This window comes from Poecilia formosa, unplaced genomic scaffold (genome assembly GCF_000485575.1).
Source record: "Poecilia formosa unplaced genomic scaffold, Poecilia_formosa-5.1.2 Scaffold366, whole genome shotgun sequence".
NCBI lineage: Eukaryota > Metazoa > Chordata > Actinopteri > Cyprinodontiformes > Poeciliidae > Poecilia > Poecilia formosa.
In genome coordinates, this window is record NW_006800305.1 from 125660 (window position 1) to 150984 (window position 25325).

A 25325-nucleotide genomic window follows, 5' to 3' on the forward strand; every position below is an offset into this window, starting at 1 on the left:
TTGCTGGAAAAGCAACATACTGAGAGCAGTAATTAAGCCACAAACGGTACAGATATGTTGTGCATTTAAGATCAGAAACGGATCTTCAATAGTTCTTGAAGACCAGATTTTGCCAAACCTGCTTTAAAACATCAGTTTGTCATTAATGATGAGTACGGCTGAAACGATTTATCGTTTTTAATCAAATAATCGTCAACTAATTTAGTAATTGATTCATTATTAATTGGAGTATACAAGGTCAAAAAACAACACACTCAGAGCAGTAATTAAGCCAAAACTGCAGAAAAATATCTACATTTGTATGTAAAATTAAAAAGCGCTATAATTTTATCATCACCTGATTCAAATTCTGTTATTAAGCAACTTTTACGACCCAATTATTAATCAGTTAATACAAAAAATAATCAATAGATCAGTCCTGTAAAGTTTAGATATTAAGTCAATAGGGTTGAGCTTTTCACGTTTTATTATTTTACCTGCAGTTGGGTCCTTTTCTACAAATGATCACTAAATAGATGAAATGTTTGAAATGTTTAATTTAATGTTTAAAAAAAGGAATTATTTGTTTTTAACATGTTTAATATTTCACAAAAAAGGCTTAAATTAAAGAATCTGTAGAGTGCCAATTATTTTTATCCGATTAATCGTCAGAATAATCAGTAACTAAAATAATAATTAGTTGCAGTCCTAGCAGCTGATTGGTCGATGAGAAGTTTAATTTTGCGGACGCTTCTTCGAGTCATTAGCCGTTAATGTTTAAGAGCCGCTGTGGGTCGGAGCCAATTGCTTGAGGAGTGAGAACAGCGTCCAAACACACAAAGAGTGAAATTAAAGATTTGACGTCGCAGAACACAAAAGAAGAATTTCACGCAATAACAACAATAATAAAGCGTTTTCTTCTCCTCCGTCTCCTCTGAGAGCTGTTCAGAGGTGGGCTTGCTTGCTCACTCACTCGCAGCCATCCTGTCATCTGTTAACCTCGCCTTTTGCTTTGGGATTACACAGCAGAATATCAGGGAAACACTAATCCTAAAAAAGGTGCCAGTCTTCCGTTCCCTCCCACTACGCCCCTTTCTCCTCCCACGGCCCTCGCTGGCTTTGGTTGAAACCTTGCAGGGAGGGGCCTGGGAGCCGGGGAGAGTGTTTATCGGGGAGCAAACGGCTGGGTGGGGGTAGCCGGACACATGCGGCCCCCACAGAGTAACAGATGTCAAACGCCGTCATAGCAGCCGTCTCTTAGATACAATTGGATCATCAGGACATGTTCTAACAAACCCAAGCCAGAAATTTCAAATTGATAGAGTGGTTTGCAGAATACATTTCCAGAAAGTATTGTTGCCTCAATAAAATCAACCAACTCCCATCAAACGCCACCGAATTAGCAAACAGAATCCAATTGTATTACAAATACAGCCAATCGAAGGCCTAAGGGGTTTCTTGGACACTATCAGTCGATGTCTTTTGAGGTGGTTTTTGACTCTGCGGTGGCATCAGCCATCTTCTGTGGTCTGGTACGTTGGCACTGCACCTTATCTGCAGCTGAGAGGAAGCACTTAGATAAGCTCAACATTAAACGGAGGGTATAATGTAGCTTCCATTTTATTGCACAACTGAGGAACTTGTAATAAAAGCACTGTATGTATCAAAAACAACTTAATAGATATTTTACTTTACATGTAGCCCAGTCTGATGCCTTGAAATTGGCCTCTGTCTCTTTAAGAAGCTCCTACCTCTTCTCACACTCCCCCTTCAGCACATAGAAACACCAATGCCTCTCCTTTATGCTGTTCTTAGCAGCATTGGCATGAGAAGCAGTTCCTATAATGAGCTCAGCAGACGCGCAGTTCCACCAGATGTTTGCTAATTGCTGCTGCTGCCGCTAGTCTGAAGGAGCAGAAGAGCAGAGGAGCAGGGTAGAGGTGCTCCAAGGCGGGGCTTTGGGAAAATAGGTGGGACTTCTCACACATGCATGAATTTCTGAGGAGGGAATGGCATCATAACAGGATATAAAGCTCCAAGAAGTCGATGTTGCATCATAGCACCACCTATGTTGTAAGACGCCCATCAACCCAGTGCAGGTGGACGATGTCTCCCACCCCATGCATGAAGCTGCTGCTGCTGAACAGAAACTCCTACAGCGACAGATTGCTGCATCCTCGATGCACAAAGGTGCATAACAGAAGATCCTTAACCATCACTGCTCCCAAAAAACTGAATAAGTGTTTCGATCCTTGCTGGTATTTGCACAGTTTTCTATTTGTTGTAAATACTTTGTTTTTGTGCACAAACGTGCATGAACGTTTTGCTTAGTTGTACAGTTCTTTTAATCTGAATATGCCTGTCACTTGAATGTACCTTATTCTATTCTATTCTATTCTATTCTATTCTATTCTACTCTAACAGCATGATGAAGACTGACGGACACAGGGTGTGTTATTAAATGATAATCTAAACTTTGAACATCTCCCATGGCTTTGCTCAACACATCATCTGAAAACGGAAAGAGGTTAATCTCCAACCTTCCCAAAACTTTCCTGTCTAAGTGAAAAACAGGATAAAGAAGGCAATTAATAAAAGAAGAGGTTAAGAAACCGATGGCAAGAAACTGGAGAGCCACAAATCTGAATCCGTCGACAGGATAACTATTTGTCAAACCTGCAGAGGAAAGACGTCCTGTTTGAAGTTTGTGAAAAGGTGTGAGCCAGAGGAACAGCAAACAAGAGGAAAGTAGAGGAAAATTTAAATTATTGGCTTCCTTACAAGATGCTATGTTTGGTAAAGTTGGCCTCTACATTAGTATAAACACATATTTCCACATTAAAGCTCAGGATCATGTGGTAAGGATGCTTTCTTTCAGTTGGGAAAGGTCAAATTTGACGGGAAATTAGAGCAAAAGAGGAGGCGATGGAGGCTCACCTTCCAATGGACGGTTTGGGCAGAGCTACGTTTGAGTTAAAAAGAGGCCAGTCAAAATCCAGACCTACATCTAATTGACAATGACTGTGTCAAGATTTGTAAATTGCTGTTTACAGACGCTGAAGGTATCTGGCGAAGAAAAACGGATGTAAATTTAAGCTTCTAGACGGACAGAACTGGCAGAGAAATGGAGGAAAAGACCTGCAGCTCAAAAGAGTCCAGAAGTAAATCATGTTCCTTCACTAGGATGCTCTTCTATCACATTAAAATCCCAATAAAACTCCTAGAATTGTGTTGCTGTAGCAAAACGTAGGAAACTCCACAGGGTAAGCTTGTGTAAGCTCATTGCTGTTGTGTATATACATCTGAGATAGCTTCGGTTTTACATAACAGAGCATTTAGGGCTGATTTATAGCATTTAAACTGGTAAGTGGGAACGAAAGACATTGGCTTGAAAGGAAAAAAACAAAACAAAAGCAATCTGATAATTTAATCTGAAACTTGTGTGTGTGTCAGTCTTGCAAATTTGTGTCTGAGACAGACTGAATGTGCTTTGTGTGTTAAATCCTCGGAGCTAGTGTGCGCTCTCCTCTGAGCCGTCTTCACATATGGACCGTAAACAGGGTGATTACCAGACCGGGCTGGGCTCCGCCTGAACGCCACCCAGGGACTCTTTACATCATCATGCCCAGCTAAACACACACACACACACACACCCACACACGCACACACACATGCACCGAAAGCAGCTTCTTGCGCATACACACGGCACAAACCCGGGTCTCCAGGTGACCATCCAGTGGACTGGGAGGAGAGCTGGCTGCTCGCTAAAAACCTCAAAGAGCGCAGATACAGTCTGAATATTTCACCAACAAATCCAGGAAAACACACACAAGCCCTGCTGAACAGTAGCTAACACACACACACACACACACACTCCGAGATATGCAGCCTTTTCTTTCCATTCACTGCCTCCATGATATACCGACTGCATTGCCTTTTAATACAATATCAGTGCAAGCGCGCTCTATTGAACCTCTCGGCACACAGCGTGACACCTAACATGTGAATGTGTAATTCTCCAGCCCAGCGCAGTGATACGAAATGAACTAAAAAGACAAAATAAAAAAAAGAGAGCAAAAAAAACACAATCCGGATCGTTCTGGGATTGGTCCAGTGTTTATCTAACAATAACCATATGTTCAATAACACCTCTGGTTTTTTGGCTGCACGCACGTCTCTTGGTGTGTGTGTGTGTGTTTTGTAGGCGGCAAAAAAAGGGAAAAAAAATATTCAGACGACAATGGCCATTGATTTGGATTTTCTATGCCAATTCTCTTTCCCAGTGGATCAAACTCAGGGCATTTGATAAGTGAAAGATAAGAGACGGAGGTGATGGAGATAGGGGTGTTTGTTTTGTTGTGTGGTATGGTAGCGGAAGGAGGGGAGGTGGGTGAGGTTGAGATATTTTTCTGCTTTCTTTTGCTCTTTTTTGGGGGGTGGGGGGAATTTTGAATAAGCGGATTGGGCTTCAGCACCTGTGATAAAGGGCATTCTTTAGCCAGAGAGCTCTGATTCATGTCTTTGAGTAACTCCTTGAGGGCGTTTCTTACTGTAGAGTGGCTCCATTGCTCGGGCGGCAGGTCCTCCAGCTTAGGACAACTGTTAGGAAACAAAAACACACACACAGGAGACGGAGGGGAGAGGAGAGGGGAGGAGGAAGGGATGGAGAAGGACAAGGGGTAGAGAGAGAGGATCATGAAAAAAAGCACACACAAAAAAACACTGAAAAATATGAATTTATTTACAGATTTACTCCCTGAGGAGCTCAAGTCAGTTTAAAAAAAGCTGAATTTACTTGGTTTGCACTTTAAATCACTTAAATTTTCCAAGATTTTTTATTATTAGGGAAACAAAAACTGTTGTAGAAGTTTAAAATGTCAAATGAATAATAATTCTGACTTGGTTTTACAATAATAAAACAATGTTTTAAAGAGACTGCTCATTCATACACACAGTGTAATATTAATATTAATAACTATTGGTGCTTAGGACAGGAAAATTATGTGTTGAATTTTGATTATTAATACTGATTATTAGGAAAAAACTATTGTAGACTTTGAGCAGAGCACTAAAGTGAGTGATATCATCAGCAAAAGAGTTTGAAAAAAATTATAAAAAATAAACTGTGATTTCATAAAAATGGTAAAAAGTTTTTTTTAAATCATTGTGACCCATTTAGTTTTTGAACAGACTTTGTAAAAGGAAACAGTTTCCATTTAAAAAAAAAAAAAACAAAACAAAAACTTTATTTTTTAGTTGTGTTATGGTTTTTATATTTAAATAATTGCAGTAGGATTAATTTGTTGAGAGAGCATTCTTTTCAGCAGCAAAATACGGGACTATTAGGATTTCAACAGAAATGTGAATACAGTGAGAAACGTCTGAGGTATTAAACATATCAAGTGATTGATTCTGGATTATAAACCAGGTCAATTCTGGACGACATGAAAGAAAAGGAACATAATTTACAATATGCTGTCAAACAATTGTTAAAAACCTGCTCAATTATTTCCGTTATACAACAGAAACTCCTCGAAATGCAAGACTTGATCAATTATTGTGAACCTGAAAGATGCTGCTTGCTGTTCCAATATCAACTGATCTGTAAAAATGTGAGTTTTCATTAACAAAGTAAAGCGACTAAATGCGAATGATGCAGGGCTGACATGTCATATTGCTGAATTTGGTTGGAAAGAATTTTAGGCGTTTAATTGTTTCTGCCACAAACAAAAGGTGAAAATCTGAGGATAGTTTATACATGTCAACATTTTTGTCACAAAAATGGAAAAGAACTCGGCTCATTACCAGAACTGGATAATGTTCCAAAATGTTAAAATCCAATATTATTCAGATGAGTAAATACATCTAAAAGCAACCCTCTTCAGTGTGGACGCTGCTACTGACTGAAGAAGAGTCCGAATTAACTCCTGCAGTACGAGTGAAATGCTTAAAAATGAAATNAGTAGAAGATCTTGATTGTGGTAAAAAACATTTAAATGTTGAGAAAATGGTTCACAATACAGTGAAAATAAAACATAACTAATCTATACTTCAGAATGCCTGTGTGGAGCGGATGGTGCGCTGATTTTATCTTAATATTTCTGGGAAAAATGAAGACAGCTGAGCAGAGTCACATTGGCGACTGCAGCTGGGTGTGAATCTGTGCCAAGCATGTTGTGGTGCATCATCCCGCCATGATGAAAAACAAGAGGGGAGGAGGCGGGGGGGGCAGAGAGGTCTGCAGTCGGACTTCAACAGTATAACAAAGCGGTCCTTTATAGATTTATTGAAAAGGCTTCATTCAATAAAAAAAACCCTGATGGAGTTCAGGTTGGGGTTAGGAAGTCAGAATTAGCTTTTTAATGGGTCATACATTTATGTATGAAGCACTTCCTTCTTTAGAGTTTATGCAATATTGTTATTAGCAAAGAATAAATAGTAGTTCAACCTTTTGTGGTCGATTCCTTGGGAAGTGGCGAAGCCGGCCTGGTTTCCTGCCGTGTGTTTTAGCTCGGGGGGGTAGAGATGGAAATATTCTGGATGATAAATGGCGTACCTGGCAGTGAACCATGCAATCCAGTTTAACCTGGTTCCAGCAGCCCAAAGATCCACCTGAAAAGGCTAAATTTAAAGTGAATACAGTTCTCCTTTTAGTTCGGGGGGGCTGGGATAATGAACTCCTCTCCTCTAGCCTGCCATGTTTTATTTACAGTATATCTGGGCTAAGGCGGCTCCAGGCAACAAACAAGAGGCCTGCAGATCTCTCTCTCTCTTTCTCTCGCTCCCTCTTCCTCCGCCATCTTTGACACAGATGTTCTAATAAACGCTCCTCATTAATCAGCCCTCTCCCTCAATACATCACTCTACCTCTCACAGGGGGCCCAGCCTGTATGTGTGAGGAGAAACAACACACACACACACACACCTATTCTGCGTCCCCCCACTGCTCTGTCACACACACATGCAGACGCACTAAGTGAAATCAAGCAGATAACCAGCGCCTCTGCTTCCACTGTGGAGCCAGCGGGAGGGCTGAGCTTCGGTGTGTCAACAGGTACTAACTCTGCCTCTGTGCCTGCATATGTGTGTGTGTGTGTGTGCGTGTGTGTGTGTGTGTGTGTGTGTGGACCCTTTAAATGATAGCCATCTGCAGCACAGAGCGCTTATCGGCAAGACCAGGAAGTGGCACTGGGCTACTATCGGTCCCCAACATCTACTCCACTCCCCGACATAGGAGACAGGAAGAGAGAGAAAAGTGTGTGTGAGTGTGTCTGCATGTGTGTGTGTGTAAGTGGATCGCAGTAACCAGGTACTGTACACACACACACACAGATTGCACTGGTTGCCTGAATCAATTGGGAAAAGGCGAATCCTATTTGCGACACTGCGCCTCGCCACTCGCCAACATCTAACAGAGCTCAATTATGGCACATATTCATCTCAACTGGGATGACCCCTCCCCTGCCCTCCGCCGCCACACAGAGACGCCACGCACTGGCAGCCAGGTTGCGCCTGTGGCAGCCGAGGTGGCGAAGGCCTCGCAAAGATGGCATTTTGATGACTTTGCTGCTACACGACGCAGCAGCTGGTACGTCAGGGGCAGCTCAGCGAGAGGGTGGAAGGGGGGAAATTCTCGTTTGTTGCCATAGTTTCTGCAAACCAAACGAGGGTATGGGGTTTCTAAGCTTGGTAGCATCTAGGGCTGAAACGATTAGTCGAATTACTCATGATTTTTGAATTAATCGTCAACCAATTTAGTAATCGATTAATCGTTAACTGGAGACTCAAAAACATGACATTTGCTGGAAAAGCAACATACTGAGAGCAGTAATTAAGCCACAAACGGTACAGATATGTTGTGCATTTAAGATCAGAAACGGATCTTCAATAGTTCTTGAAGACCAGATTTTGCCAAACCTGCTTTAAAACATCAGTTTGTCATTAATGATGAGTACGGCTGAAACGATTTATCGTTTTTAATCAAATAATCGTCAACTAATTTAGTAATTGATTCATTATTAATTGGAGTATACAAGGTCAAAAAACAACACACTCAGAGCAGTAATTAAGCCAAAACTGCAGAAAAATATCTACATTTGTATGTAAAATTAAAAAGCGCTATAATTTTATCATCACCTGATTCAAATTCTGTTATTAAGCAACTTTTACGACCCAATTATTAATCAGTTAATACAAAAAATAATCAATAGATCAGTCCTGTAAAGTTTAGATATTAAGTCAATAGGGTTGAGCTTTTCACGTTTTATTATTTTACCTGCAGTTGGGTCCTTTTCTACAAATGATCACTAAATAGATGAAATGTTTGAAATGTTTAATTTAATGTTTAAAAAAAGGAATTATTTGTTTTTAACATGTTTAATATTTCACAAAAAAGGCTTAAATTAAAGAATCTGTAGAGTGCCAATTATTTTTATCCGATTAATCGTCAGAATAATCAGTAACTAAAATAATAATTAGTTGCAGTCCTAGCAGCTGATTGGTCGATGAGAAGTTTAATTTTGCGGACGCTTCTTCGAGTCATTAGCCGTTAATGTTTAAGAGCCGCTGTGGGTCGGAGCCAATTGCTTGAGGAGTGAGAACAGCGTCCAAACACACAAAGAGTGAAATTAAAGATTTGACGTCGCAGAACACAAAAGAAGAATTTCACGCAATAACAACAATAATAAAGCGTTTTCTTCTCCTCCGTCTCCTCTGAGAGCTGTTCAGAGGTGGGCTTGCTTGCTCACTCACTCGCAGCCATCCTGTCATCTGTTAACCTCGCCTTTTGCTTTGGGATTACACAGCAGAATATCAGGGAAACACTAATCCTAAAAAAGGTGCCAGTCTTCCGTTCCCTCCCACTACGCCCCTTTCTCCTCCCACGGCCCTCGCTGGCTTTGGTTGAAACCTTGCAGGGAGGGGCCTGGGAGCCGGGGAGAGTGTTTATCGGGGAGCAAACGGCTGGGTGGGGGTAGCCGGACACATGCGGCCCCCACAGAGTAACAGATGTCAAACGCCGTCATAGCAGCCGTCTCTTAGATACAATTGGATCATCAGGACATGTTCTAACAAACCCAAGCCAGAAATTTCAAATTGATAGAGTGGTTTGCAGAATACATTTCCAGAAAGTATTGTTGCCTCAATAAAATCAACCAACTCCCATCAAACGCCACCGAATTAGCAAACAGAATCCAATTGTATTACAAATACAGCCAATCGAAGGCCTAAGGGGTTTCTTGGACACTATCAGTCGATGTCTTTTGAGGTGGTTTTTGACTCTGCGGTGGCATCAGCCATCTTCTGTGGTCTGGTACGTTGGCACTGCACCTTATCTGCAGCTGAGAGGAAGCACTTAGATAAGCTCAACATTAAACGGAGGGTATAATGTAGCTTCCATTTTATTGCACAACTGAGGAACTTGTAATAAAAGCACTGTATGTATCAAAAACAACTTAATAGATATTTTACTTTACATGTAGCCCAGTCTGATGCCTTGAAATTGGCCTCTGTCTCTTTAAGAAGCTCCTACCTCTTCTCACACTCCCCCTTCAGCACATAGAAACACCAATGCCTCTCCTTTATGCTGTTCTTAGCAGCATTGGCATGAGAAGCAGTTCCTATAATGAGCTCAGCAGACGCGCAGTTCCACCAGATGTTTGCTAATTGCTGCTGCTGCCGCTAGTCTGAAGGAGCAGAAGAGCAGAGGAGCAGGGTAGAGGTGCTCCAAGGCGGGGCTTTGGGAAAATAGGTGGGACTTCTCACACATGCATGAATTTCTGAGGAGGGAATGGCATCATAACAGGATATAAAGCTCCAAGAAGTCGATGTTGCATCATAGCACCACCTATGTTGTAAGACGCCCATCAACCCAGTGCAGGTGGACGATGTCTCCCACCCCATGCATGAAGCTGCTGCTGCTGAACAGAAACTCCTACAGCGACAGATTGCTGCATCCTCGATGCACAAAGGTGCATAACAGAAGATCCTTAACCATCACTGCTCCCAAAAAACTGAATAAGTGTTTCGATCCTTGCTGGTATTTGCACAGTTTTCTATTTGTTGTAAATACTTTGTTTTTGTGCACAAACGTGCATGAACGTTTTGCTTAGTTGTACAGTTCTTTTAATCTGAATATGCCTGTCACTTGAATGTACCTTATTCTATTCTATTCTATTCTATTCTATTCTATTCTACTCTAACAGCATGATGAAGACTGACGGACACAGGGTGTGTTATTAAATGATAATCTAAACTTTGAACATCTCCCATGGCTTTGCTCAACACATCATCTGAAAACGGAAAGAGGTTAATCTCCAACCTTCCCAAAACTTTCCTGTCTAAGTGAAAAACAGGATAAAGAAGGCAATTAATAAAAGAAGAGGTTAAGAAACCGATGGCAAGAAACTGGAGAGCCACAAATCTGAATCCGTCGACAGGATAACTATTTGTCAAACCTGCAGAGGAAAGACGTCCTGTTTGAAGTTTGTGAAAAGGTGTGAGCCAGAGGAACAGCAAACAAGAGGAAAGTAGAGGAAAATTTAAATTATTGGCTTCCTTACAAGATGCTATGTTTGGTAAAGTTGGCCTCTACATTAGTATAAACACATATTTCCACATTAAAGCTCAGGATCATGTGGTAAGGATGCTTTCTTTCAGTTGGGAAAGGTCAAATTTGACGGGAAATTAGAGCAAAAGAGGAGGCGATGGAGGCTCACCTTCCAATGGACGGTTTGGGCAGAGCTACGTTTGAGTTAAAAAGAGGCCAGTCAAAATCCAGACCTACATCTAATTGACAATGACTGTGTCAAGATTTGTAAATTGCTGTTTACAGACGCTGAAGGTATCTGGCGAAGAAAAACGGATGTAAATTTAAGCTTCTAGACGGACAGAACTGGCAGAGAAATGGAGGAAAAGACCTGCAGCTCAAAAGAGTCCAGAAGTAAATCATGTTCCTTCACTAGGATGCTCTTCTATCACATTAAAATCCCAATAAAACTCCTAGAATTGTGTTGCTGTAGCAAAACGTAGGAAACTCCACAGGGTAAGCTTGTGTAAGCTCATTGCTGTTGTGTATATACATCTGAGATAGCTTCGGTTTTACATAACAGAGCATTTAGGGCTGATTTATAGCATTTAAACTGGTAAGTGGGAACGAAAGACATTGGCTTGAAAGGAAAAAAACAAAACAAAAGCAATCTGATAATTTAATCTGAAACTTGTGTGTGTGTCAGTCTTGCAAATTTGTGTCTGAGACAGACTGAATGTGCTTTGTGTGTTAAATCCTCGGAGCTAGTGTGCGCTCTCCTCTGAGCCGTCTTCACATATGGACCGTAAACAGGGTGATTACCAGACCGGGCTGGGCTCCGCCTGAACGCCACCCAGGGACTCTTTACATCATCATGCCCAGCTAAACACACACACACACACACACCCACACACGCACACACACATGCACCGAAAGCAGCTTCTTGCGCATACACACGGCACAAACCCGGGTCTCCAGGTGACCATCCAGTGGACTGGGAGGAGAGCTGGCTGCTCGCTAAAAACCTCAAAGAGCGCAGATACAGTCTGAATATTTCACCAACAAATCCAGGAAAACACACACAAGCCCTGCTGAACAGTAGCTAACACACACACACACACACACACTCCGAGATATGCAGCCTTTTCTTTCCATTCACTGCCTCCATGATATACCGACTGCATTGCCTTTTAATACAATATCAGTGCAAGCGCGCTCTATTGAACCTCTCGGCACACAGCGTGACACCTAACATGTGAATGTGTAATTCTCCAGCCCAGCGCAGTGATACGAAATGAACTAAAAAGACAAAATAAAAAAAAGAGAGCAAAAAAAACACAATCCGGATCGTTCTGGGATTGGTCCAGTGTTTATCTAACAATAACCATATGTTCAATAACACCTCTGGTTTTTTGGCTGCACGCACGTCTCTTGGTGTGTGTGTGTGTGTTTTGTAGGCGGCAAAAAAAGGGAAAAAAAATATTCAGACGACAATGGCCATTGATTTGGATTTTCTATGCCAATTCTCTTTCCCAGTGGATCAAACTCAGGGCATTTGATAAGTGAAAGATAAGAGACGGAGGTGATGGAGATAGGGGTGTTTGTTTTGTTGTGTGGTATGGTAGCGGAAGGAGGGGAGGTGGGTGAGGTTGAGATATTTTTCTGCTTTCTTTTGCTCTTTTTTAGGGGGTGGGGGGAATTTTGAATAAGCGGATTGGGCTTCAGCACCTGTGATAAAGGGCATTCTTTAGCCAGAGAGCTCTGATTCATGTCTTTGAGTAACTCCTTGAGGGCGTTTCTTACTGTAGAGTGGCTCCATTGCTCGGGCGGCAGGTCCTCCAGCTTAGGACAACTGTTAGGAAACAAAAACACACACACAGGAGACGGAGGGGAGAGGAGAGGGGAGGAGGAAGGGATGGAGAAGGACAAGGGGTAGAGAGAGAGGATCATGAAAAAAAGCACACACAAAAAAACACTGAAAAATATGAATTTATTTACAGATTTACTCCCTGAGGAGCTCAAGTCAGTTTAAAAAAAGCTGAATTTACTTGGTTTGCACTTTAAATCACTTAAATTTTCCAAGATTGTTATTATTAGGGAAACAAAAACTGTTGTAGAAGTTTAAAATGTCAAATGAATAATAATTCTGACTTGGTTTTACAATAATAAAACAATGTTTTAAAGAGACTGCTCATTCATACACACAGTGTAATATTAATATTAATAACTATTGGTGCTTAGGACAGGAAAATTATGTGTTGAATTTTGATTATTAATACTGATTATTAGGAAAAAACTATTGTAGACTTTGAGCAGAGCACTAAAGTGAGTGATATCATCAGCAAAAGAGTTTGAACAAAATTATAAAAAATAAACTGTGATTTCATAAAAATGGTAAAAAGTTTTTTTTAAATCATTGTGACCCATTTAGTTTTTGAACAGACTTTGTAAAAGGAAACAGTTTCCATTTAAAAAAAAAAAAAACAAAACAAAAACTTTATTTTTTAGTTGTGTTATGGTTTTTATATTTAAATAATTGCAGTAGGATTAATTTGTTGAGAGAGCATTCTTTTCAGCAGCAAAATACGGGACTATTAGGATTTCAACAGAAATGTGAATACAGTGAGAAACGTCTGAGGTATTAAACATATCAAGTGATTGATTCTGGATTATAAACCAGGTCAATTCTGGACGACATGAAAGAAAAGGAACATAATTTACAAAACGCTGTCAAACAATTGTTAAAAACCTGCTCAATTATTTCCGTTATACAACAGAAACTCCTCGAAATGCAAGACTTGATCAATTATTGTGAACCTGAAAGATGCTGCTTGCTGTTCCAATATCAACTGATCTGTAAAAATGTGAGTTTTCATTAACAAAGTAAAGCGACTAAATGCGAATGATGCAGGGCTGACATGTCATATTGCTGAATTTGGTTGGAAAGAATTTTAGGCGTTTAATTGTTTCTGCCACAAACAAAAGGTGAAAATCTGAGGATAGTTTATTATACATGTCAACATTTTTGTCACAAAAATGGAAAAGAACTCGGCTCATTACCAGAACTGGATAATGTTCCAAAATGTTAAAATCCAATATTATTCAGATGAGTAAATACATCTTAAAGCAACCCTCTTCAGTGTGGACGCTGCTACTGACTGAAGAAGAGTCCGAATTAACTCCTGCAGTACGAGTGAAATGCTTAAAAATGAAATCTGATGTAGCAAAGAAATGCAAGTGGCTTCATTGAGTCTACAAAAGAGCAGGAAAGAGTGAGACTTAAAACAGGAAGGTTTAACATAAAGCATTTTTCTTCTCAGCTTTTAGTCGTAATCTGACATGAAATGTACTGGATTTGGAAACGTTTGCAGCTTTTTCTCAGAATTAGGAATATTCTCTCGGGAATACAGACAGACAGCTGTTCTGGTAACGCAGCCTCACTAAGGCTAAACACAGTTCAAAATGTTAAACCAATAATTATTTGGTTTTGAAATAGTAATACTCTATGTTAAAGCAGCTGCTCATTCATACACACAGTGTGACATCACCTCTGCTCCTAATATGAATGAATAATGGCGCTCGGGGTAGGAAGACGAAAAAAATATACATTTAATTCTTATAATTGGATAACGAGAAATCGGAATTGGTATCTGTAGTACAAATTCTAGGACTGAAAAATCGTCCACAAAATTCAGATCCAGCAACAAACATTTGATCATTTCCCCAGAAAACAAATATGTGAAATCTGTTTCAGTTAGTCCAACCCTGTTTGAAGTCCATGTGCTGCTGAACTGAGGACACATCAGAAAGGCAGAGCAGAGAGGAAACCAGAGAGAGCCGAACACACGGGCCTCTGCTCGTTTTTCCTGCTGCAAGCGTCCCTCCAAGACAGACAGATTTCATTTGGCGCATCAAGCAGATGCATCTGGAGATTGCTCTGTCTCTTTCTCTCTCTCTCCCTGCCTTCCTCCTCTCTCTTTCATATTCTCCCTCTCTCCCTCTTTCTCTCTCTCCTGATTGTTCTGATTAGTTAATTACTTTATACAACACATCTGCTGGATTGATGCATGAATTATACATCAGCTGCATGTGGCGACTATTATTCTGTGTTACTCGTACCTTCCTGGCTTGTTGTATTCGCCGAGACAATTTAAGGTCCAACTGGGTAGATTTCTGCAGTCAGAACGCAATATTACTGACAATATTCAGCACAACAATACGGTTACAGGAGTAACAGTCTGACGTTGAATTTAGTTGGGAGAGTCATCAGCTGCAGACATTCATCTCTACCTGGAAAAACACTCCTGGGTTTTGAAAATGAGAAACATATTTAGATGGAGGGTGTGGGCAGCTGAACTGGGCTCCAGTGGTTTCACCAAGTCTGGATGTGCAAGACATATGTTTGACTGTACACTAAAATTAGCACCAAAAAATATATATATACATCTGATAAATCCACAAAAATAGGAGAGAATATTTGGAGAAAACTCAGTCATTTAGTTTGTTGGAAATGTTCTGGAGAATGGAAAAGACAAGGATGCGTGGAGCGGTCGAGGCCAACATCTGCTAGTGAGAAAACACACAGCCTTGCACGTGCACGCACTCCATCAAGCCGACAATGGATTTTCCAGAACACCTTAAACTGCTCCAGCAGCTAGAGAGCCTCTGGGGAGATGGAAGTGAACAAGAGGAGGGAAAGAGCGAGCAAAGCGGGAGGAGGGAGCAGGGAAAGACAGCAATCCGCGCATTCAGAGGCTGGCAGGCCGGAAATAAACACAACCTTCTGTATTCTGGCTGGTGGACGTGCTCGCATCAGTCAGTGCATGTGTGAGTGCTCGGCTGGAGAAGGTGGGAGGAGGTGGGGGAGACAGAAGGGGAAGAGGCAGAGCAGGAACAGCTCTCCAGAGAGTTGCAGAACACTAGGTTAGCGTGCAGCTGGCACGAGCCTCCACATCAGCGCCAGCTGACTGTTTGTGCGCGCACGCCTTTGTGTCCACGAGCACATGCAAGCCCGTTTGGGTCCAAAAATACAAACGTGTGTGTGCTTGCTGTGTAATACAACAAAGGCTCTCACACCTACAGGGGAGAATTTAGCATCCAATGTGATGAGAAGACAGTTAACGGCGTTCAAGCTAAGGCTTGAGCTGGTTGGTTTTTCTTCCCTGCAGCATCGTTTAGGATTCGGGTTTTATGTTCCGGTTTTAACTGGCCGCTCAAGTTAGCAGTGGAATACAACCTCAGACATGCAAAACTTTATTTTCTTCAACCAATATTTGAAAAAGTTTGTAGAATAATCAAAGGGTGCAAAAATGTTCAGTAATTGTCTTCTGGATGTTTTTTATCTGTGCTTTACGTTAGTGTTTATGAAATTTGCAACATCTTCCTATGACCTTATTTTAGGGAGCATTCACACCAGCTCTGTTAATCCGCTTTAATCAAAGTTTAGTTCATTTGGCAAGAAAGTCCAGTTGGTTTGGGGAAGTGTGAACGCGTAACAGAACTCTGATGCGGACCAAAGAGGTGAACTATAATCCCCCTAATAATAACCGAGGTCTAGGTTCAACTGAAGTGAACTCTGGCGTGGTTATAGAATGCATAATGTGAATGCAAATGGATCGGGAATCACTCCAAAAGCAGGAAGTGAACTATAATGCACAGCATTCTGGGTAAATCCAATCTAAACAAATCCGAAAGCCTAACGCTAGTGGAGAAAATGGCTCATGATCTTTTGCCAAAGATAAACATAAATCCTATACCTGCTAAAATCTGACGCCACTCCATTTTTGTTTATATTTTGTGAAGAAGGAAGTTGCACTCAGTGTCTTCCTCAGAGGTTCTATGTGGTTCCCTTCAGTAGTTCTTGGTGCAGCGCCACCACGGGCAAGGAGAGGAACAGGTTTTTCAAAAGTTTTGGATCGTTTGACAGTAGAAAGTAAACCTTAACAACTGAAAATGCAAAAAAATGCTGTCATTTTGGTCCCAAATCGAACCAAGTCTACTGGACTATCTGGTGTGAAAACATCCTCAATTTATTCATTTAATTGGTTCTGGCAAACCACAGAATTTCAGTCATGTCTAAACTTTGACTGGGCCAATACAACTGTGTCAATGTGCTGTTGATGTCCCAGTTTGGACCGTCTGACCGACAGATGGCTTCACATTTGACTCCAGAATAATTTGGTACACAGAGGAGTTCATGGTCAACTTAAAGAGTGAAAAGAGACCAGATATCCATTTTTAGGCTTCACAGTTTTCCAGATGAGTTTTGTTTAGTTTTCTCCAGAAATTGTGCCGTGCAATTTCAAATTTCTTTTTTTTATTTATTTATTTATTTATTTATTTATTTATTTTTTTGCAGTTTTTTTTGAGGATTTCGGGATCTGACCTTGGGATGTTTTTCTTTCCAGGAAAGGTTATCCACTCTCCCCAACGTTTTCCTTTTTTATTTTTATAAAATGACCCAGTAAAACTTGAGGAATTGTTTCTGGGAGGTTGTTGCTGTTGTTTTTCTTTATTGGCACCGTTCAACACACGCTGCATGTAAACTGCCAAAACTCCTGATTACTGATAAACAATGCATTTGATTAGCAGAATCTGGACGTCACTATTATGGAACCAGCATGAATTAACTTATTCTATGAATATTTTCTTATTTTTTAATAAATACTTCCTTATTTTACGTATTTTTTTGGATGCATATTTTTATAGGTGTGTGAATGTTTGAGTATTTGTGAATGGATGATTGATAGGGAGTTAAAAGTGTTGTATTGCCCATCTGGGGTTGAAATTTCAACCTTAAAAGTACAGAACAGATGATTTTATGCATAAAACCTTTAAATCAAATTAATGTTTGTGGTCTGGATTCAAAAGAAACATTTAACATCGGGGGATTTTTGTAGCTATTTCTGGTTCAAAAAAGAAACAAAAAACAAAAGAACGTTTGGATTAATCTGCTGGAATCTCCTTTTATTTGCGGCGCTTGATTCAATACTTGCAGCTTTATCATTATATTACATTTTATCTTCCTTCAGCCATTTACAAAACAAAATGCTAATCAGTTAGCAGCACTTACCAGTTAAATTTAGATCAGCCAGTGGCGCTAAATCCACTCGATCGCTTTAAAATAAACTGTGAACAGAGTCTTGGATGATGCATTCATTCTCCGTGTTTCTGTCTCTTAACAGATAAAGTGAATAACTATAAAACAAGTGTGTGTTTTTGGCACCCAGTAGGTGTGGAGGTTTTCCTCTGATATCTATTCCTGTTTCCTGGGAGAGGTCAGGCGGCTGTTCCTGTGACTAATAAAGCTATTCTGGGTATGAAAGCAGCAGATTGGCACCTGCCAAGGAGAAAATGCTACGTGCTCATTGTGTTAACGCTGCAATCAGGGATTAAAGCGACTCTACGGTAAACCCTCACATGAGATTAATGTATTCTGCAGGTGTCGGCGAGGATGTGTGAAGATAATAATAATGAGCGGTGCCAGGCTCTTACCTGTGCAGCTGGATCTTAAGCGTGACCACGTGGTAGACGTCCTGCAGCATGTCGGCCACTGTGGCGTCCGGCGCGTCTGTCACGTACGACAGCGGGACGGGGTTCCACTTCCCCACCTGAATCATACCTGAGTGGATCACAGACACGCCGACGTGGGTGAACAACAGATGTGGACAAGACAGCGAGCGCATCTAAGCATCTGAGCTAATTTAAAAAACAGTAACACGTGTGAAAAGTGCGAATAGCACCATGTGTAGGCACCCAAGAAGCATCTTGGTGCCATAATCACTCTCCGCTCCTCTTTATTTATTAGCGAAATCACAACAAGCATGTGTGAATTTCTCTTGACGCCGTCTTCAAACCTGCAGCAGCCCACACAGCAGGACGCGAAGAGGAGAAAGGCTCGCGGGAGAGCTGGATAAGGATGTGTGTGTGCATGTGTGTGTGTGTGTGTGTGTGAGATGGACAGGTTATAATAAAAGAGCATGCAAAGAGGCACCTTGAAACAGCCAGCCTCGGCCTGCATGTGCTCCAGTGCAATTAGTGGACCCTTTCCTCCACCTGCCTTCACCACCTACACTCGCTGTTTGTGTGTATAAATATACGCACTGGACGCATGTGCAGAGCATGCATGTATGTGAAAACAGGCAGTGCGCCTGACCCACTGGAGACGTTAGCATCTCCTGTCTGGGATCAGTGTCAGGATGACCTGCACTGCAAAAACACAAAATCTTCCCGAGTACTTTTGTCTAGTTTCTAGTGCAAATATATTAATACACTTGAAATAGGACAAAACTAACTTACAAGTAACTTAGGAGCTTGTTTTAAGTCATTAATTCCTAAATATTGATGAAACAGTATTAGTTCCGCTGGTGGATTATTTTACTTATAACTAGTATTTTCATCCATCTTAAAAGAAACTTGATTAAAAGTCACCTGTAAGTTAGTTTTGTCTTATTACAAGTAGGGCTGTTACTAACAATTACATTAGTAATTGATTGTTCTATTGATTATTTGACGATTAATAGATTAATCAGATAAAAATGGCACATTTTGCAAATTTCTTATTTAACCATTTAAGCCTTTTTTTACACGATATTTGGAAAAAAAATGAAAAGCAAATATTTTTTCAGTAAGAAAACAAACATCTTATTACCTAAAATGCAGTAAAATAGCATTAATTTAATAATTTGATTATTTGTAGAAAAGGATGCATCTGCAGCAAAAAACAATATTTCTAATAACCTGTGAGCAGCTCAGCCCTTTCTGCTTGACTTTACATCAGTACAGATAATGTTTATTTTTCAGATTAATTAATGGACAGTAAAAGGTGCTTAATAGATTTTTTTACAGAATTTGAAGCAGGTGAAACTAAAACTGACACTTCAGTTCTGGTAGAACATATTTACTAAGACAAAGACGATTTTTAATCTTAAACGCAAAATATGTGTATTTGTACAGTTTTGTTTTAATTGCTGCCCTCAACAGGTTGTTCATTCAGCAAATGGCCATTTTTAATGATTAATAAACTACTAAATTAGTTGACGATTATTTCATTAATCGATTAATCACGATTAACCGTTTGCACTAGAAGCCAGATTTTGTGAGATTTTGCGTTTTTCCCAGTGTACTGTAGCTTCAGAGCTGCTGTGGCGATGTTATCATGGTCACACGGTGTGTGAGCGTACAGTAGGAGCGTGTCAGGGTGACGGAGCGACCTCGGCGGCTACCTTTGGCCTGAGCTGCGGAGCTGTGGGAGTAGCCCAGCGACAGCAGGGCCATCTCGATGAGCTGGTTGAAGAGCATGTCCTTGCGCACCAGGACGAACTCGGCGTGTTCCTCCTTGCTGTCGAAGTCCATGGGGTTCTCGTAGTGCTCCACCACGCAGAACACGGGCAGCATGTTGCCTGACGACACACAAGCACAGGCGGGAAACTGAGTGGGTTCCACGCTACTCCACATGCAAACGCTGACCTTCAGCGTTCCGTCGGCAGGCTGAGATTCAGCGCCGATGATTAAGTTACAGTAAGTGTCGAGGGAGTCGGCGGGAATGACTCGGCTGCCGCAGAACAGAAATGAACGTAAAGATGAAGGCATCGCTCATGTTTGAGGGAACAGCTTCTAATCAGAGGCACACACGTTTACCCTTTATTTCCTCCTGGTGGTATAGACATTGTTAACCTTTACAAGTACATGAGATGTAAATGTAAATCTGGAACTGTATCAAGTAGCTGCTCACAACTGTGTTGGGAAGTCATCATCATCTGTACATCTGCAGCCTCTCCTGTTTTTTTAAGGTCTCCCCTCTAGGGTGGGGTGTTGTTTTTGTGCGTTTTTGTGGTTTTCACAAACAGTTGCTCTCAAAAGTGTACACACCCCTATAAAAGACCAGGGATTGTGTTTTAAAAAGGTCTGACCAAGACAAATCTCTGAGTCTTGGTGTATGCTTAAGGTGTATGCTACATAATTCAACCAAAAATACTAATTTTAATCAGAAAGAATGAAAAAAAACATCCTTAAACTAATACTGAATCTGATTATGCTTTAGTTAAAGCTGTATATAACTCATATGTTGCAAAGGTATCAGTCAGGAGAAGGTTACAGAGAAATCCCACAGCTTTATAGGGATACTATGGCGCAGTGAAGGCTGATATCAACAATTATGGGACAAGACAGAAGTCACAAAAGGGAAATGTTTCTTCAAAATAAAGAAAAGAATTGCAAAAACTGCAAACATTTCAGTTCAAAACAACAATGATGGCACCTTAAGAAAATTTAAGATTAGCTTGTTTTTCAATTGAAATTCTCAGAAAAATGTAAACTTTTCTAAAATGTATTCTCATGCTCCATTCTCTTTTATTGCTTTCTACTTCTATTCCATATCAAACCAAAATAAATCTAAAAATAACTTTACGACGATGCATATTATTTAGAGAAGTCATACTGGTTGTCAAAGGAAGCACAAAATGACTTATGGAGAGCATGAATTCATCCACAGAAAGTTTAGAAATGGATGAAACTCAACAGAAAAGAAGGCCTTTTGTTGAAGCATTTCGGAACAAAAAACAGTTTTGTCAAAAGATCTACTGGAGAATCACCAGTTCTAAACCTTTTATTTTCTTCTGGATTAAATGCAACATTCTTTTCAAGAGAGGAAAAACAGAATCATCTTTTAACCAGAATTAGCTGAATAGCAGTTTAGCTAGCTAAAAAAATCAGAGCTGTTTCTGAGGGAACATGAATCAAAAGTTACCTAAATAAATGGTAGAAGCACAAAATGTGTAAAAATTTAATAAGAAATTTTGAAGATATGTTGCAACTTTTGCTCTTAAAATTGGCACAAACTCTAATATCAGTGTTTCTCTTTTGTGTTTATTAATGGCCAAAGTTTATGTATTTCACCAACGAACTACAGCAAATTTTAAACAGATGAATTTATATACATGAAATCAGAACCAGCAGGTTGGACCTCAAAGTAAACCAGAAACGTGGATTGGCCATTAAAGCCCGATTGGTGCGTTGCTACACAAAACATCCATTAAAAATCGTCCTTTCCTCCCTCTACTGTTGGGCACAATATCCTCCTTATTCATTGTCAAGGTACTGTGATTACATTTGCCTTTCTACTCTTTTGCTTGCCAACCCAAAATCATCTTCCCATGATGCAGTGCTTCAAATCCCGAGCCACCTCCGCGCCCCGAGGTTCACTCTTCTGTGTCAACAGTGGCTCTGCTGTTTTAAGCAATGAGCAATTCTTGTCCAAAGACTGAATTTTCAAATGTGCAAATATCACCTGATATGGCGTTTCTGTTAAAATAACATCCCTGTAAATTGAAGAGCTGGAAAAGGGTAAATTTGGCCTTTTAAAATTGAAGAAGGGGAGGAAAAACAGAACATGTCGAAGCATTCTTGAAGCAGAGTGTGTTTACGAGCCGCTCCGTTGCTCCACTCGGCTGTCGTGCGGAAACATTTCTGTATGTTTATTGTCACTGCAGACAAAAATGATTCACTTTCTAATATTTTCCAATCCCAGGCATTCCAGAAGATGTGCACAGCTCTGGCAAAACAATCAATAAGCCGACAAAATGCAACGGAATGTGCTGAAAGAGCTGCTTTTCTCCTCCCCTGATTTTAATAGATAAAGATCTAACAATAAAGACTGCTGTGTAGGTTCATTTGGGGGATCAATACTGGCTTTGTTTCCAGGGAGCCCAGAGAGGGCTGCGGTAAATATTGTTTCGGGCTCGGACACAATGCCCACTGTGGGCTCTCTGCGAAGCCTCGGAGAATCATCCGCCTCCACTCGCCGCTTCACCCAACCAAAAAGAAAAAAAAGGAAAAGACGAAGAACTGATGAGTGGGAAGAGGCGGAGGAGCGGAGAGGAGGCTCGGAGGAGCAAACGCGGTGGGAGGCCACAAGGAGCAGCGATGATGAAGGTGACAAATTAAACTCTCTCTCAGCCGGAGCGCAAACACGTACATAAAAAGCAGCGAATGAGAGCAAACGGCCCATACGAGGACGCTCGCACGGCCGCTTTCCAAGACTTCCTGCTTCCCCGTTGGCCAGGGAAAAACTGAAGCAGCCAAACAAACAAACAGTTTGGGAGCCAGGAGCAATCACGGCCGAGACACTGCAAGTTTTTTAAAGAAAAAAAGAAATAATCAAAAATGATGTAAATTACCACACTGCTCTGCAAAAGTATCCCAGCAATTCTGCCATAAACATATTGCAGTGAGGGTTTTGGAATAAGCGAAGAAATACCGATGGATAATAACGAGAGAGACGGATGATTATGCATGTTTTTTTCTTTTTGTTTCACAAATAAAAATGTGGAAAGTCCAATAACCAATTGAAAATAGCAGACAGAGTCATTTAACCTCAGTATAAATCTGTTAGAAAATGCAACAAAACGCATCATCCCCACTAAGAAACATAGTAGTGGCACCATCATGCTGTGGAGATGCTTTTCTTCAAGATGGTAAGAGATGATGGAAAGATGGATGGCTCTAAAAACAGAGCAACCATGAAACTTACCCTAAACATACCAGCTCCAACAGAATGACTGGGATTAAATTAATCTATCAGAATATTCCAGTAAAATCCAGACCTAAATCTGAAGATTTGAAATATGACGCTCACAGTCACAACTCATCCATCCACGCCGTCCTTGAGCTGTTCCATAAAGACTGAGCCAAAATTTCAGTCTGCAGGGCTGCAGAGCTGGCAGAGAGATGCCCCACAAGGTTTACAGGCTTAAGATCCACTGTTTCCATTATTATCATCATTATAATTATTAAAAATCATGAATTATTTCACGTCCTTGCTACTTTGTGTTGGTGTATTGCATAAGAATATATTCAAATTTGACAAAATGTGAAAAACATTCGCTCTACTTTTCAAAGCCGGATAGCTTTTCCTATTATTTTCTTTTTAAAACATGACACCAGTTATTAAAATATTAAAAACTATATTTTAGAATCTCAATTTTCAAACTGAAACTTCTCAGTAAATAAATATATTTAAAGTTGTAGAGCTGTGCAGGAATATTTCTCACACGGCTCCTCTATTAGCTTTTGTTTGAGCAAATAGTTGCTGTGCGATAAATGAATGAGTGAGTGTGGAGACTAAACAGAAAAGTGTTTTTTTTTCTTTTTTTCTACAATAAAGTTTAGGACGAGTGAGTGGGAGAACATGTCCACTCAAGTGAGTATTTAATGGTTGAGTTAATCAGTGTTTAAATTACTTTCCTTCATTAATATGAATTTTAATTTCAATAATTCGTAAAAAATCTAATTTTGACTGTATCTCTCTCTAAGTCTAGGCATTTATCGTATCGTTTATCGTGATAAATCTCTTATCAAGGTAAGACTTTGATTTATTGCTGTCACAATAAATTTCAATGAATGATGTTTAAAACTCTGTAAAACTTTTATTTTTAGTATTTTTCACCACTGTTTCTTCAACAAAGCTGTAAAAATTTCATTTTGATTGCACTGCTTTCCAGCAGTGGGCATTTATCGTATCGTTTATCATTTATCATGATAACTTTTGTATCCCGATAAGATTTTTATTTATCATTGTCATGATAAATTCCAATTAATGATATTTAAAAATCCCTAAAACAGTCCCTATTGCCAGGATTGTAAATTTGACTATTTTTAACCACTGTTTGTTCAATAAAGGTGTGTCAATAAATATCAACAAATGTGAAAATACGACTAAATGCAGTTAATGTTTTGCTACAAATCACATTTCTTTATGTGATTGTTGTCCAAAAGAAGCATACAGCAGATGGTTTGTTTTTCAAGAGAAGTATCTGTGCTTGTTGGAGCATGTTTACAAAAACAACATAATAAATTGTTCTTATTATCACTTTTATCGCTAATAATACACAAAATAATACCGCAAAGTATTGTGATAAAACTTTGCATTCATATCACCACCATTTCTTTCATTCACATATTTTTTATAATTTGGTTCTTCTAAAGAAATATTTAATGATGTCCTGAGCAGGACAGTCTCGACAACAAATAAATTGTCCCAGAAATTATTACGATAAATAACAACATTGTCATTTTGAGACCATTTTCAACAAATATAATAATAATAATGATATAATAATGCAGGCAGATCATCTCAAATATAAAAAAAAAACTTTCATTTCTAAACATTTTTCACTGTAACTGGAAAACATTTAGATATCCAAAATAAATAAACAAAACAATAATAATTAAAATGGATTATGAAATCTCTGTAACCAAATTTTAAAAAAATATCAATCATTCAGCTTTGACAGGGAAAACAGGCAAAAGTGGCAGGTAGTGCAAAATAACTACTTTGTATTGGGTGTCAAATGTTTGCAATATTTTTCAAAATGTCAACTTTTCCACAATATTAACGATTATATTCATCTTATTTCAATTTTTCATGGGATTGACTGTTGCATTGCTTATTGTGACAGGCTCAGTCATAATAAGCTGTTTTTTAAAAAAGTCTGAGGAAAAGTTGAATAAAAAGTTGACCATTCTCTCCTACCTCTCTTGTGGCAGGCTTTCAGCAGGTGGCCAGCGGGTTTGTACGGGACCCCGGCGAGCTTGGCCCCGGCGCTGCCCAGCCTGGCCCGGCCCAGGGGGCTGCCGTTCTGTTCCAGCCGGGGCAGCTTGGCCGGCGGGGCCTTGGCTTCGGCCAGGCCGCCTACCACTAGCTCCGAGTTTTCCTTGCCCAGACACGACTCGCTGAGATGGTCCATCATCCTCAGCACCTCAGCTCACTATCACCTGGGGAGGGATAAACAGAAAGGGAAAAAAAAGACATCAGCCGCTAATT

General features: G+C 40.1%; 1 protein-coding gene across 2 annotated transcripts in view; it reads right to left on the reverse strand.

Moving 5' to 3' along the window:
* The window catches only part of satb1b (SATB homeobox 1b), a 74652-nt gene that overhangs the window by 47049 nt on the left and 2278 nt on the right, over window positions 1–25325 (reverse strand). Inside the window, exons 2-5 of one of the 2 annotated variants that reach the window (XM_007574979.2) lie at window positions 25035–25276; window positions 19729–19905; window positions 17999–18125; window positions 12233–12356 (exon numbers count right to left, since the gene is read on the reverse strand). In XM_007574979.2, coding sequence (XP_007575041.1) covers window positions 12233–12356; window positions 17999–18125; window positions 19729–19905; window positions 25035–25251 — 645 coding nt within the window. In that variant the 5' untranslated portion in view covers window positions 25252–25276. Of the gene's footprint in view, window positions 1–4454; window positions 4692–12232; window positions 12357–17998; window positions 18126–19728; window positions 19906–25034; window positions 25277–25325 lie in introns of those variants that run through there. The other variant, XM_007574977.2, reaches the window with a different exon arrangement.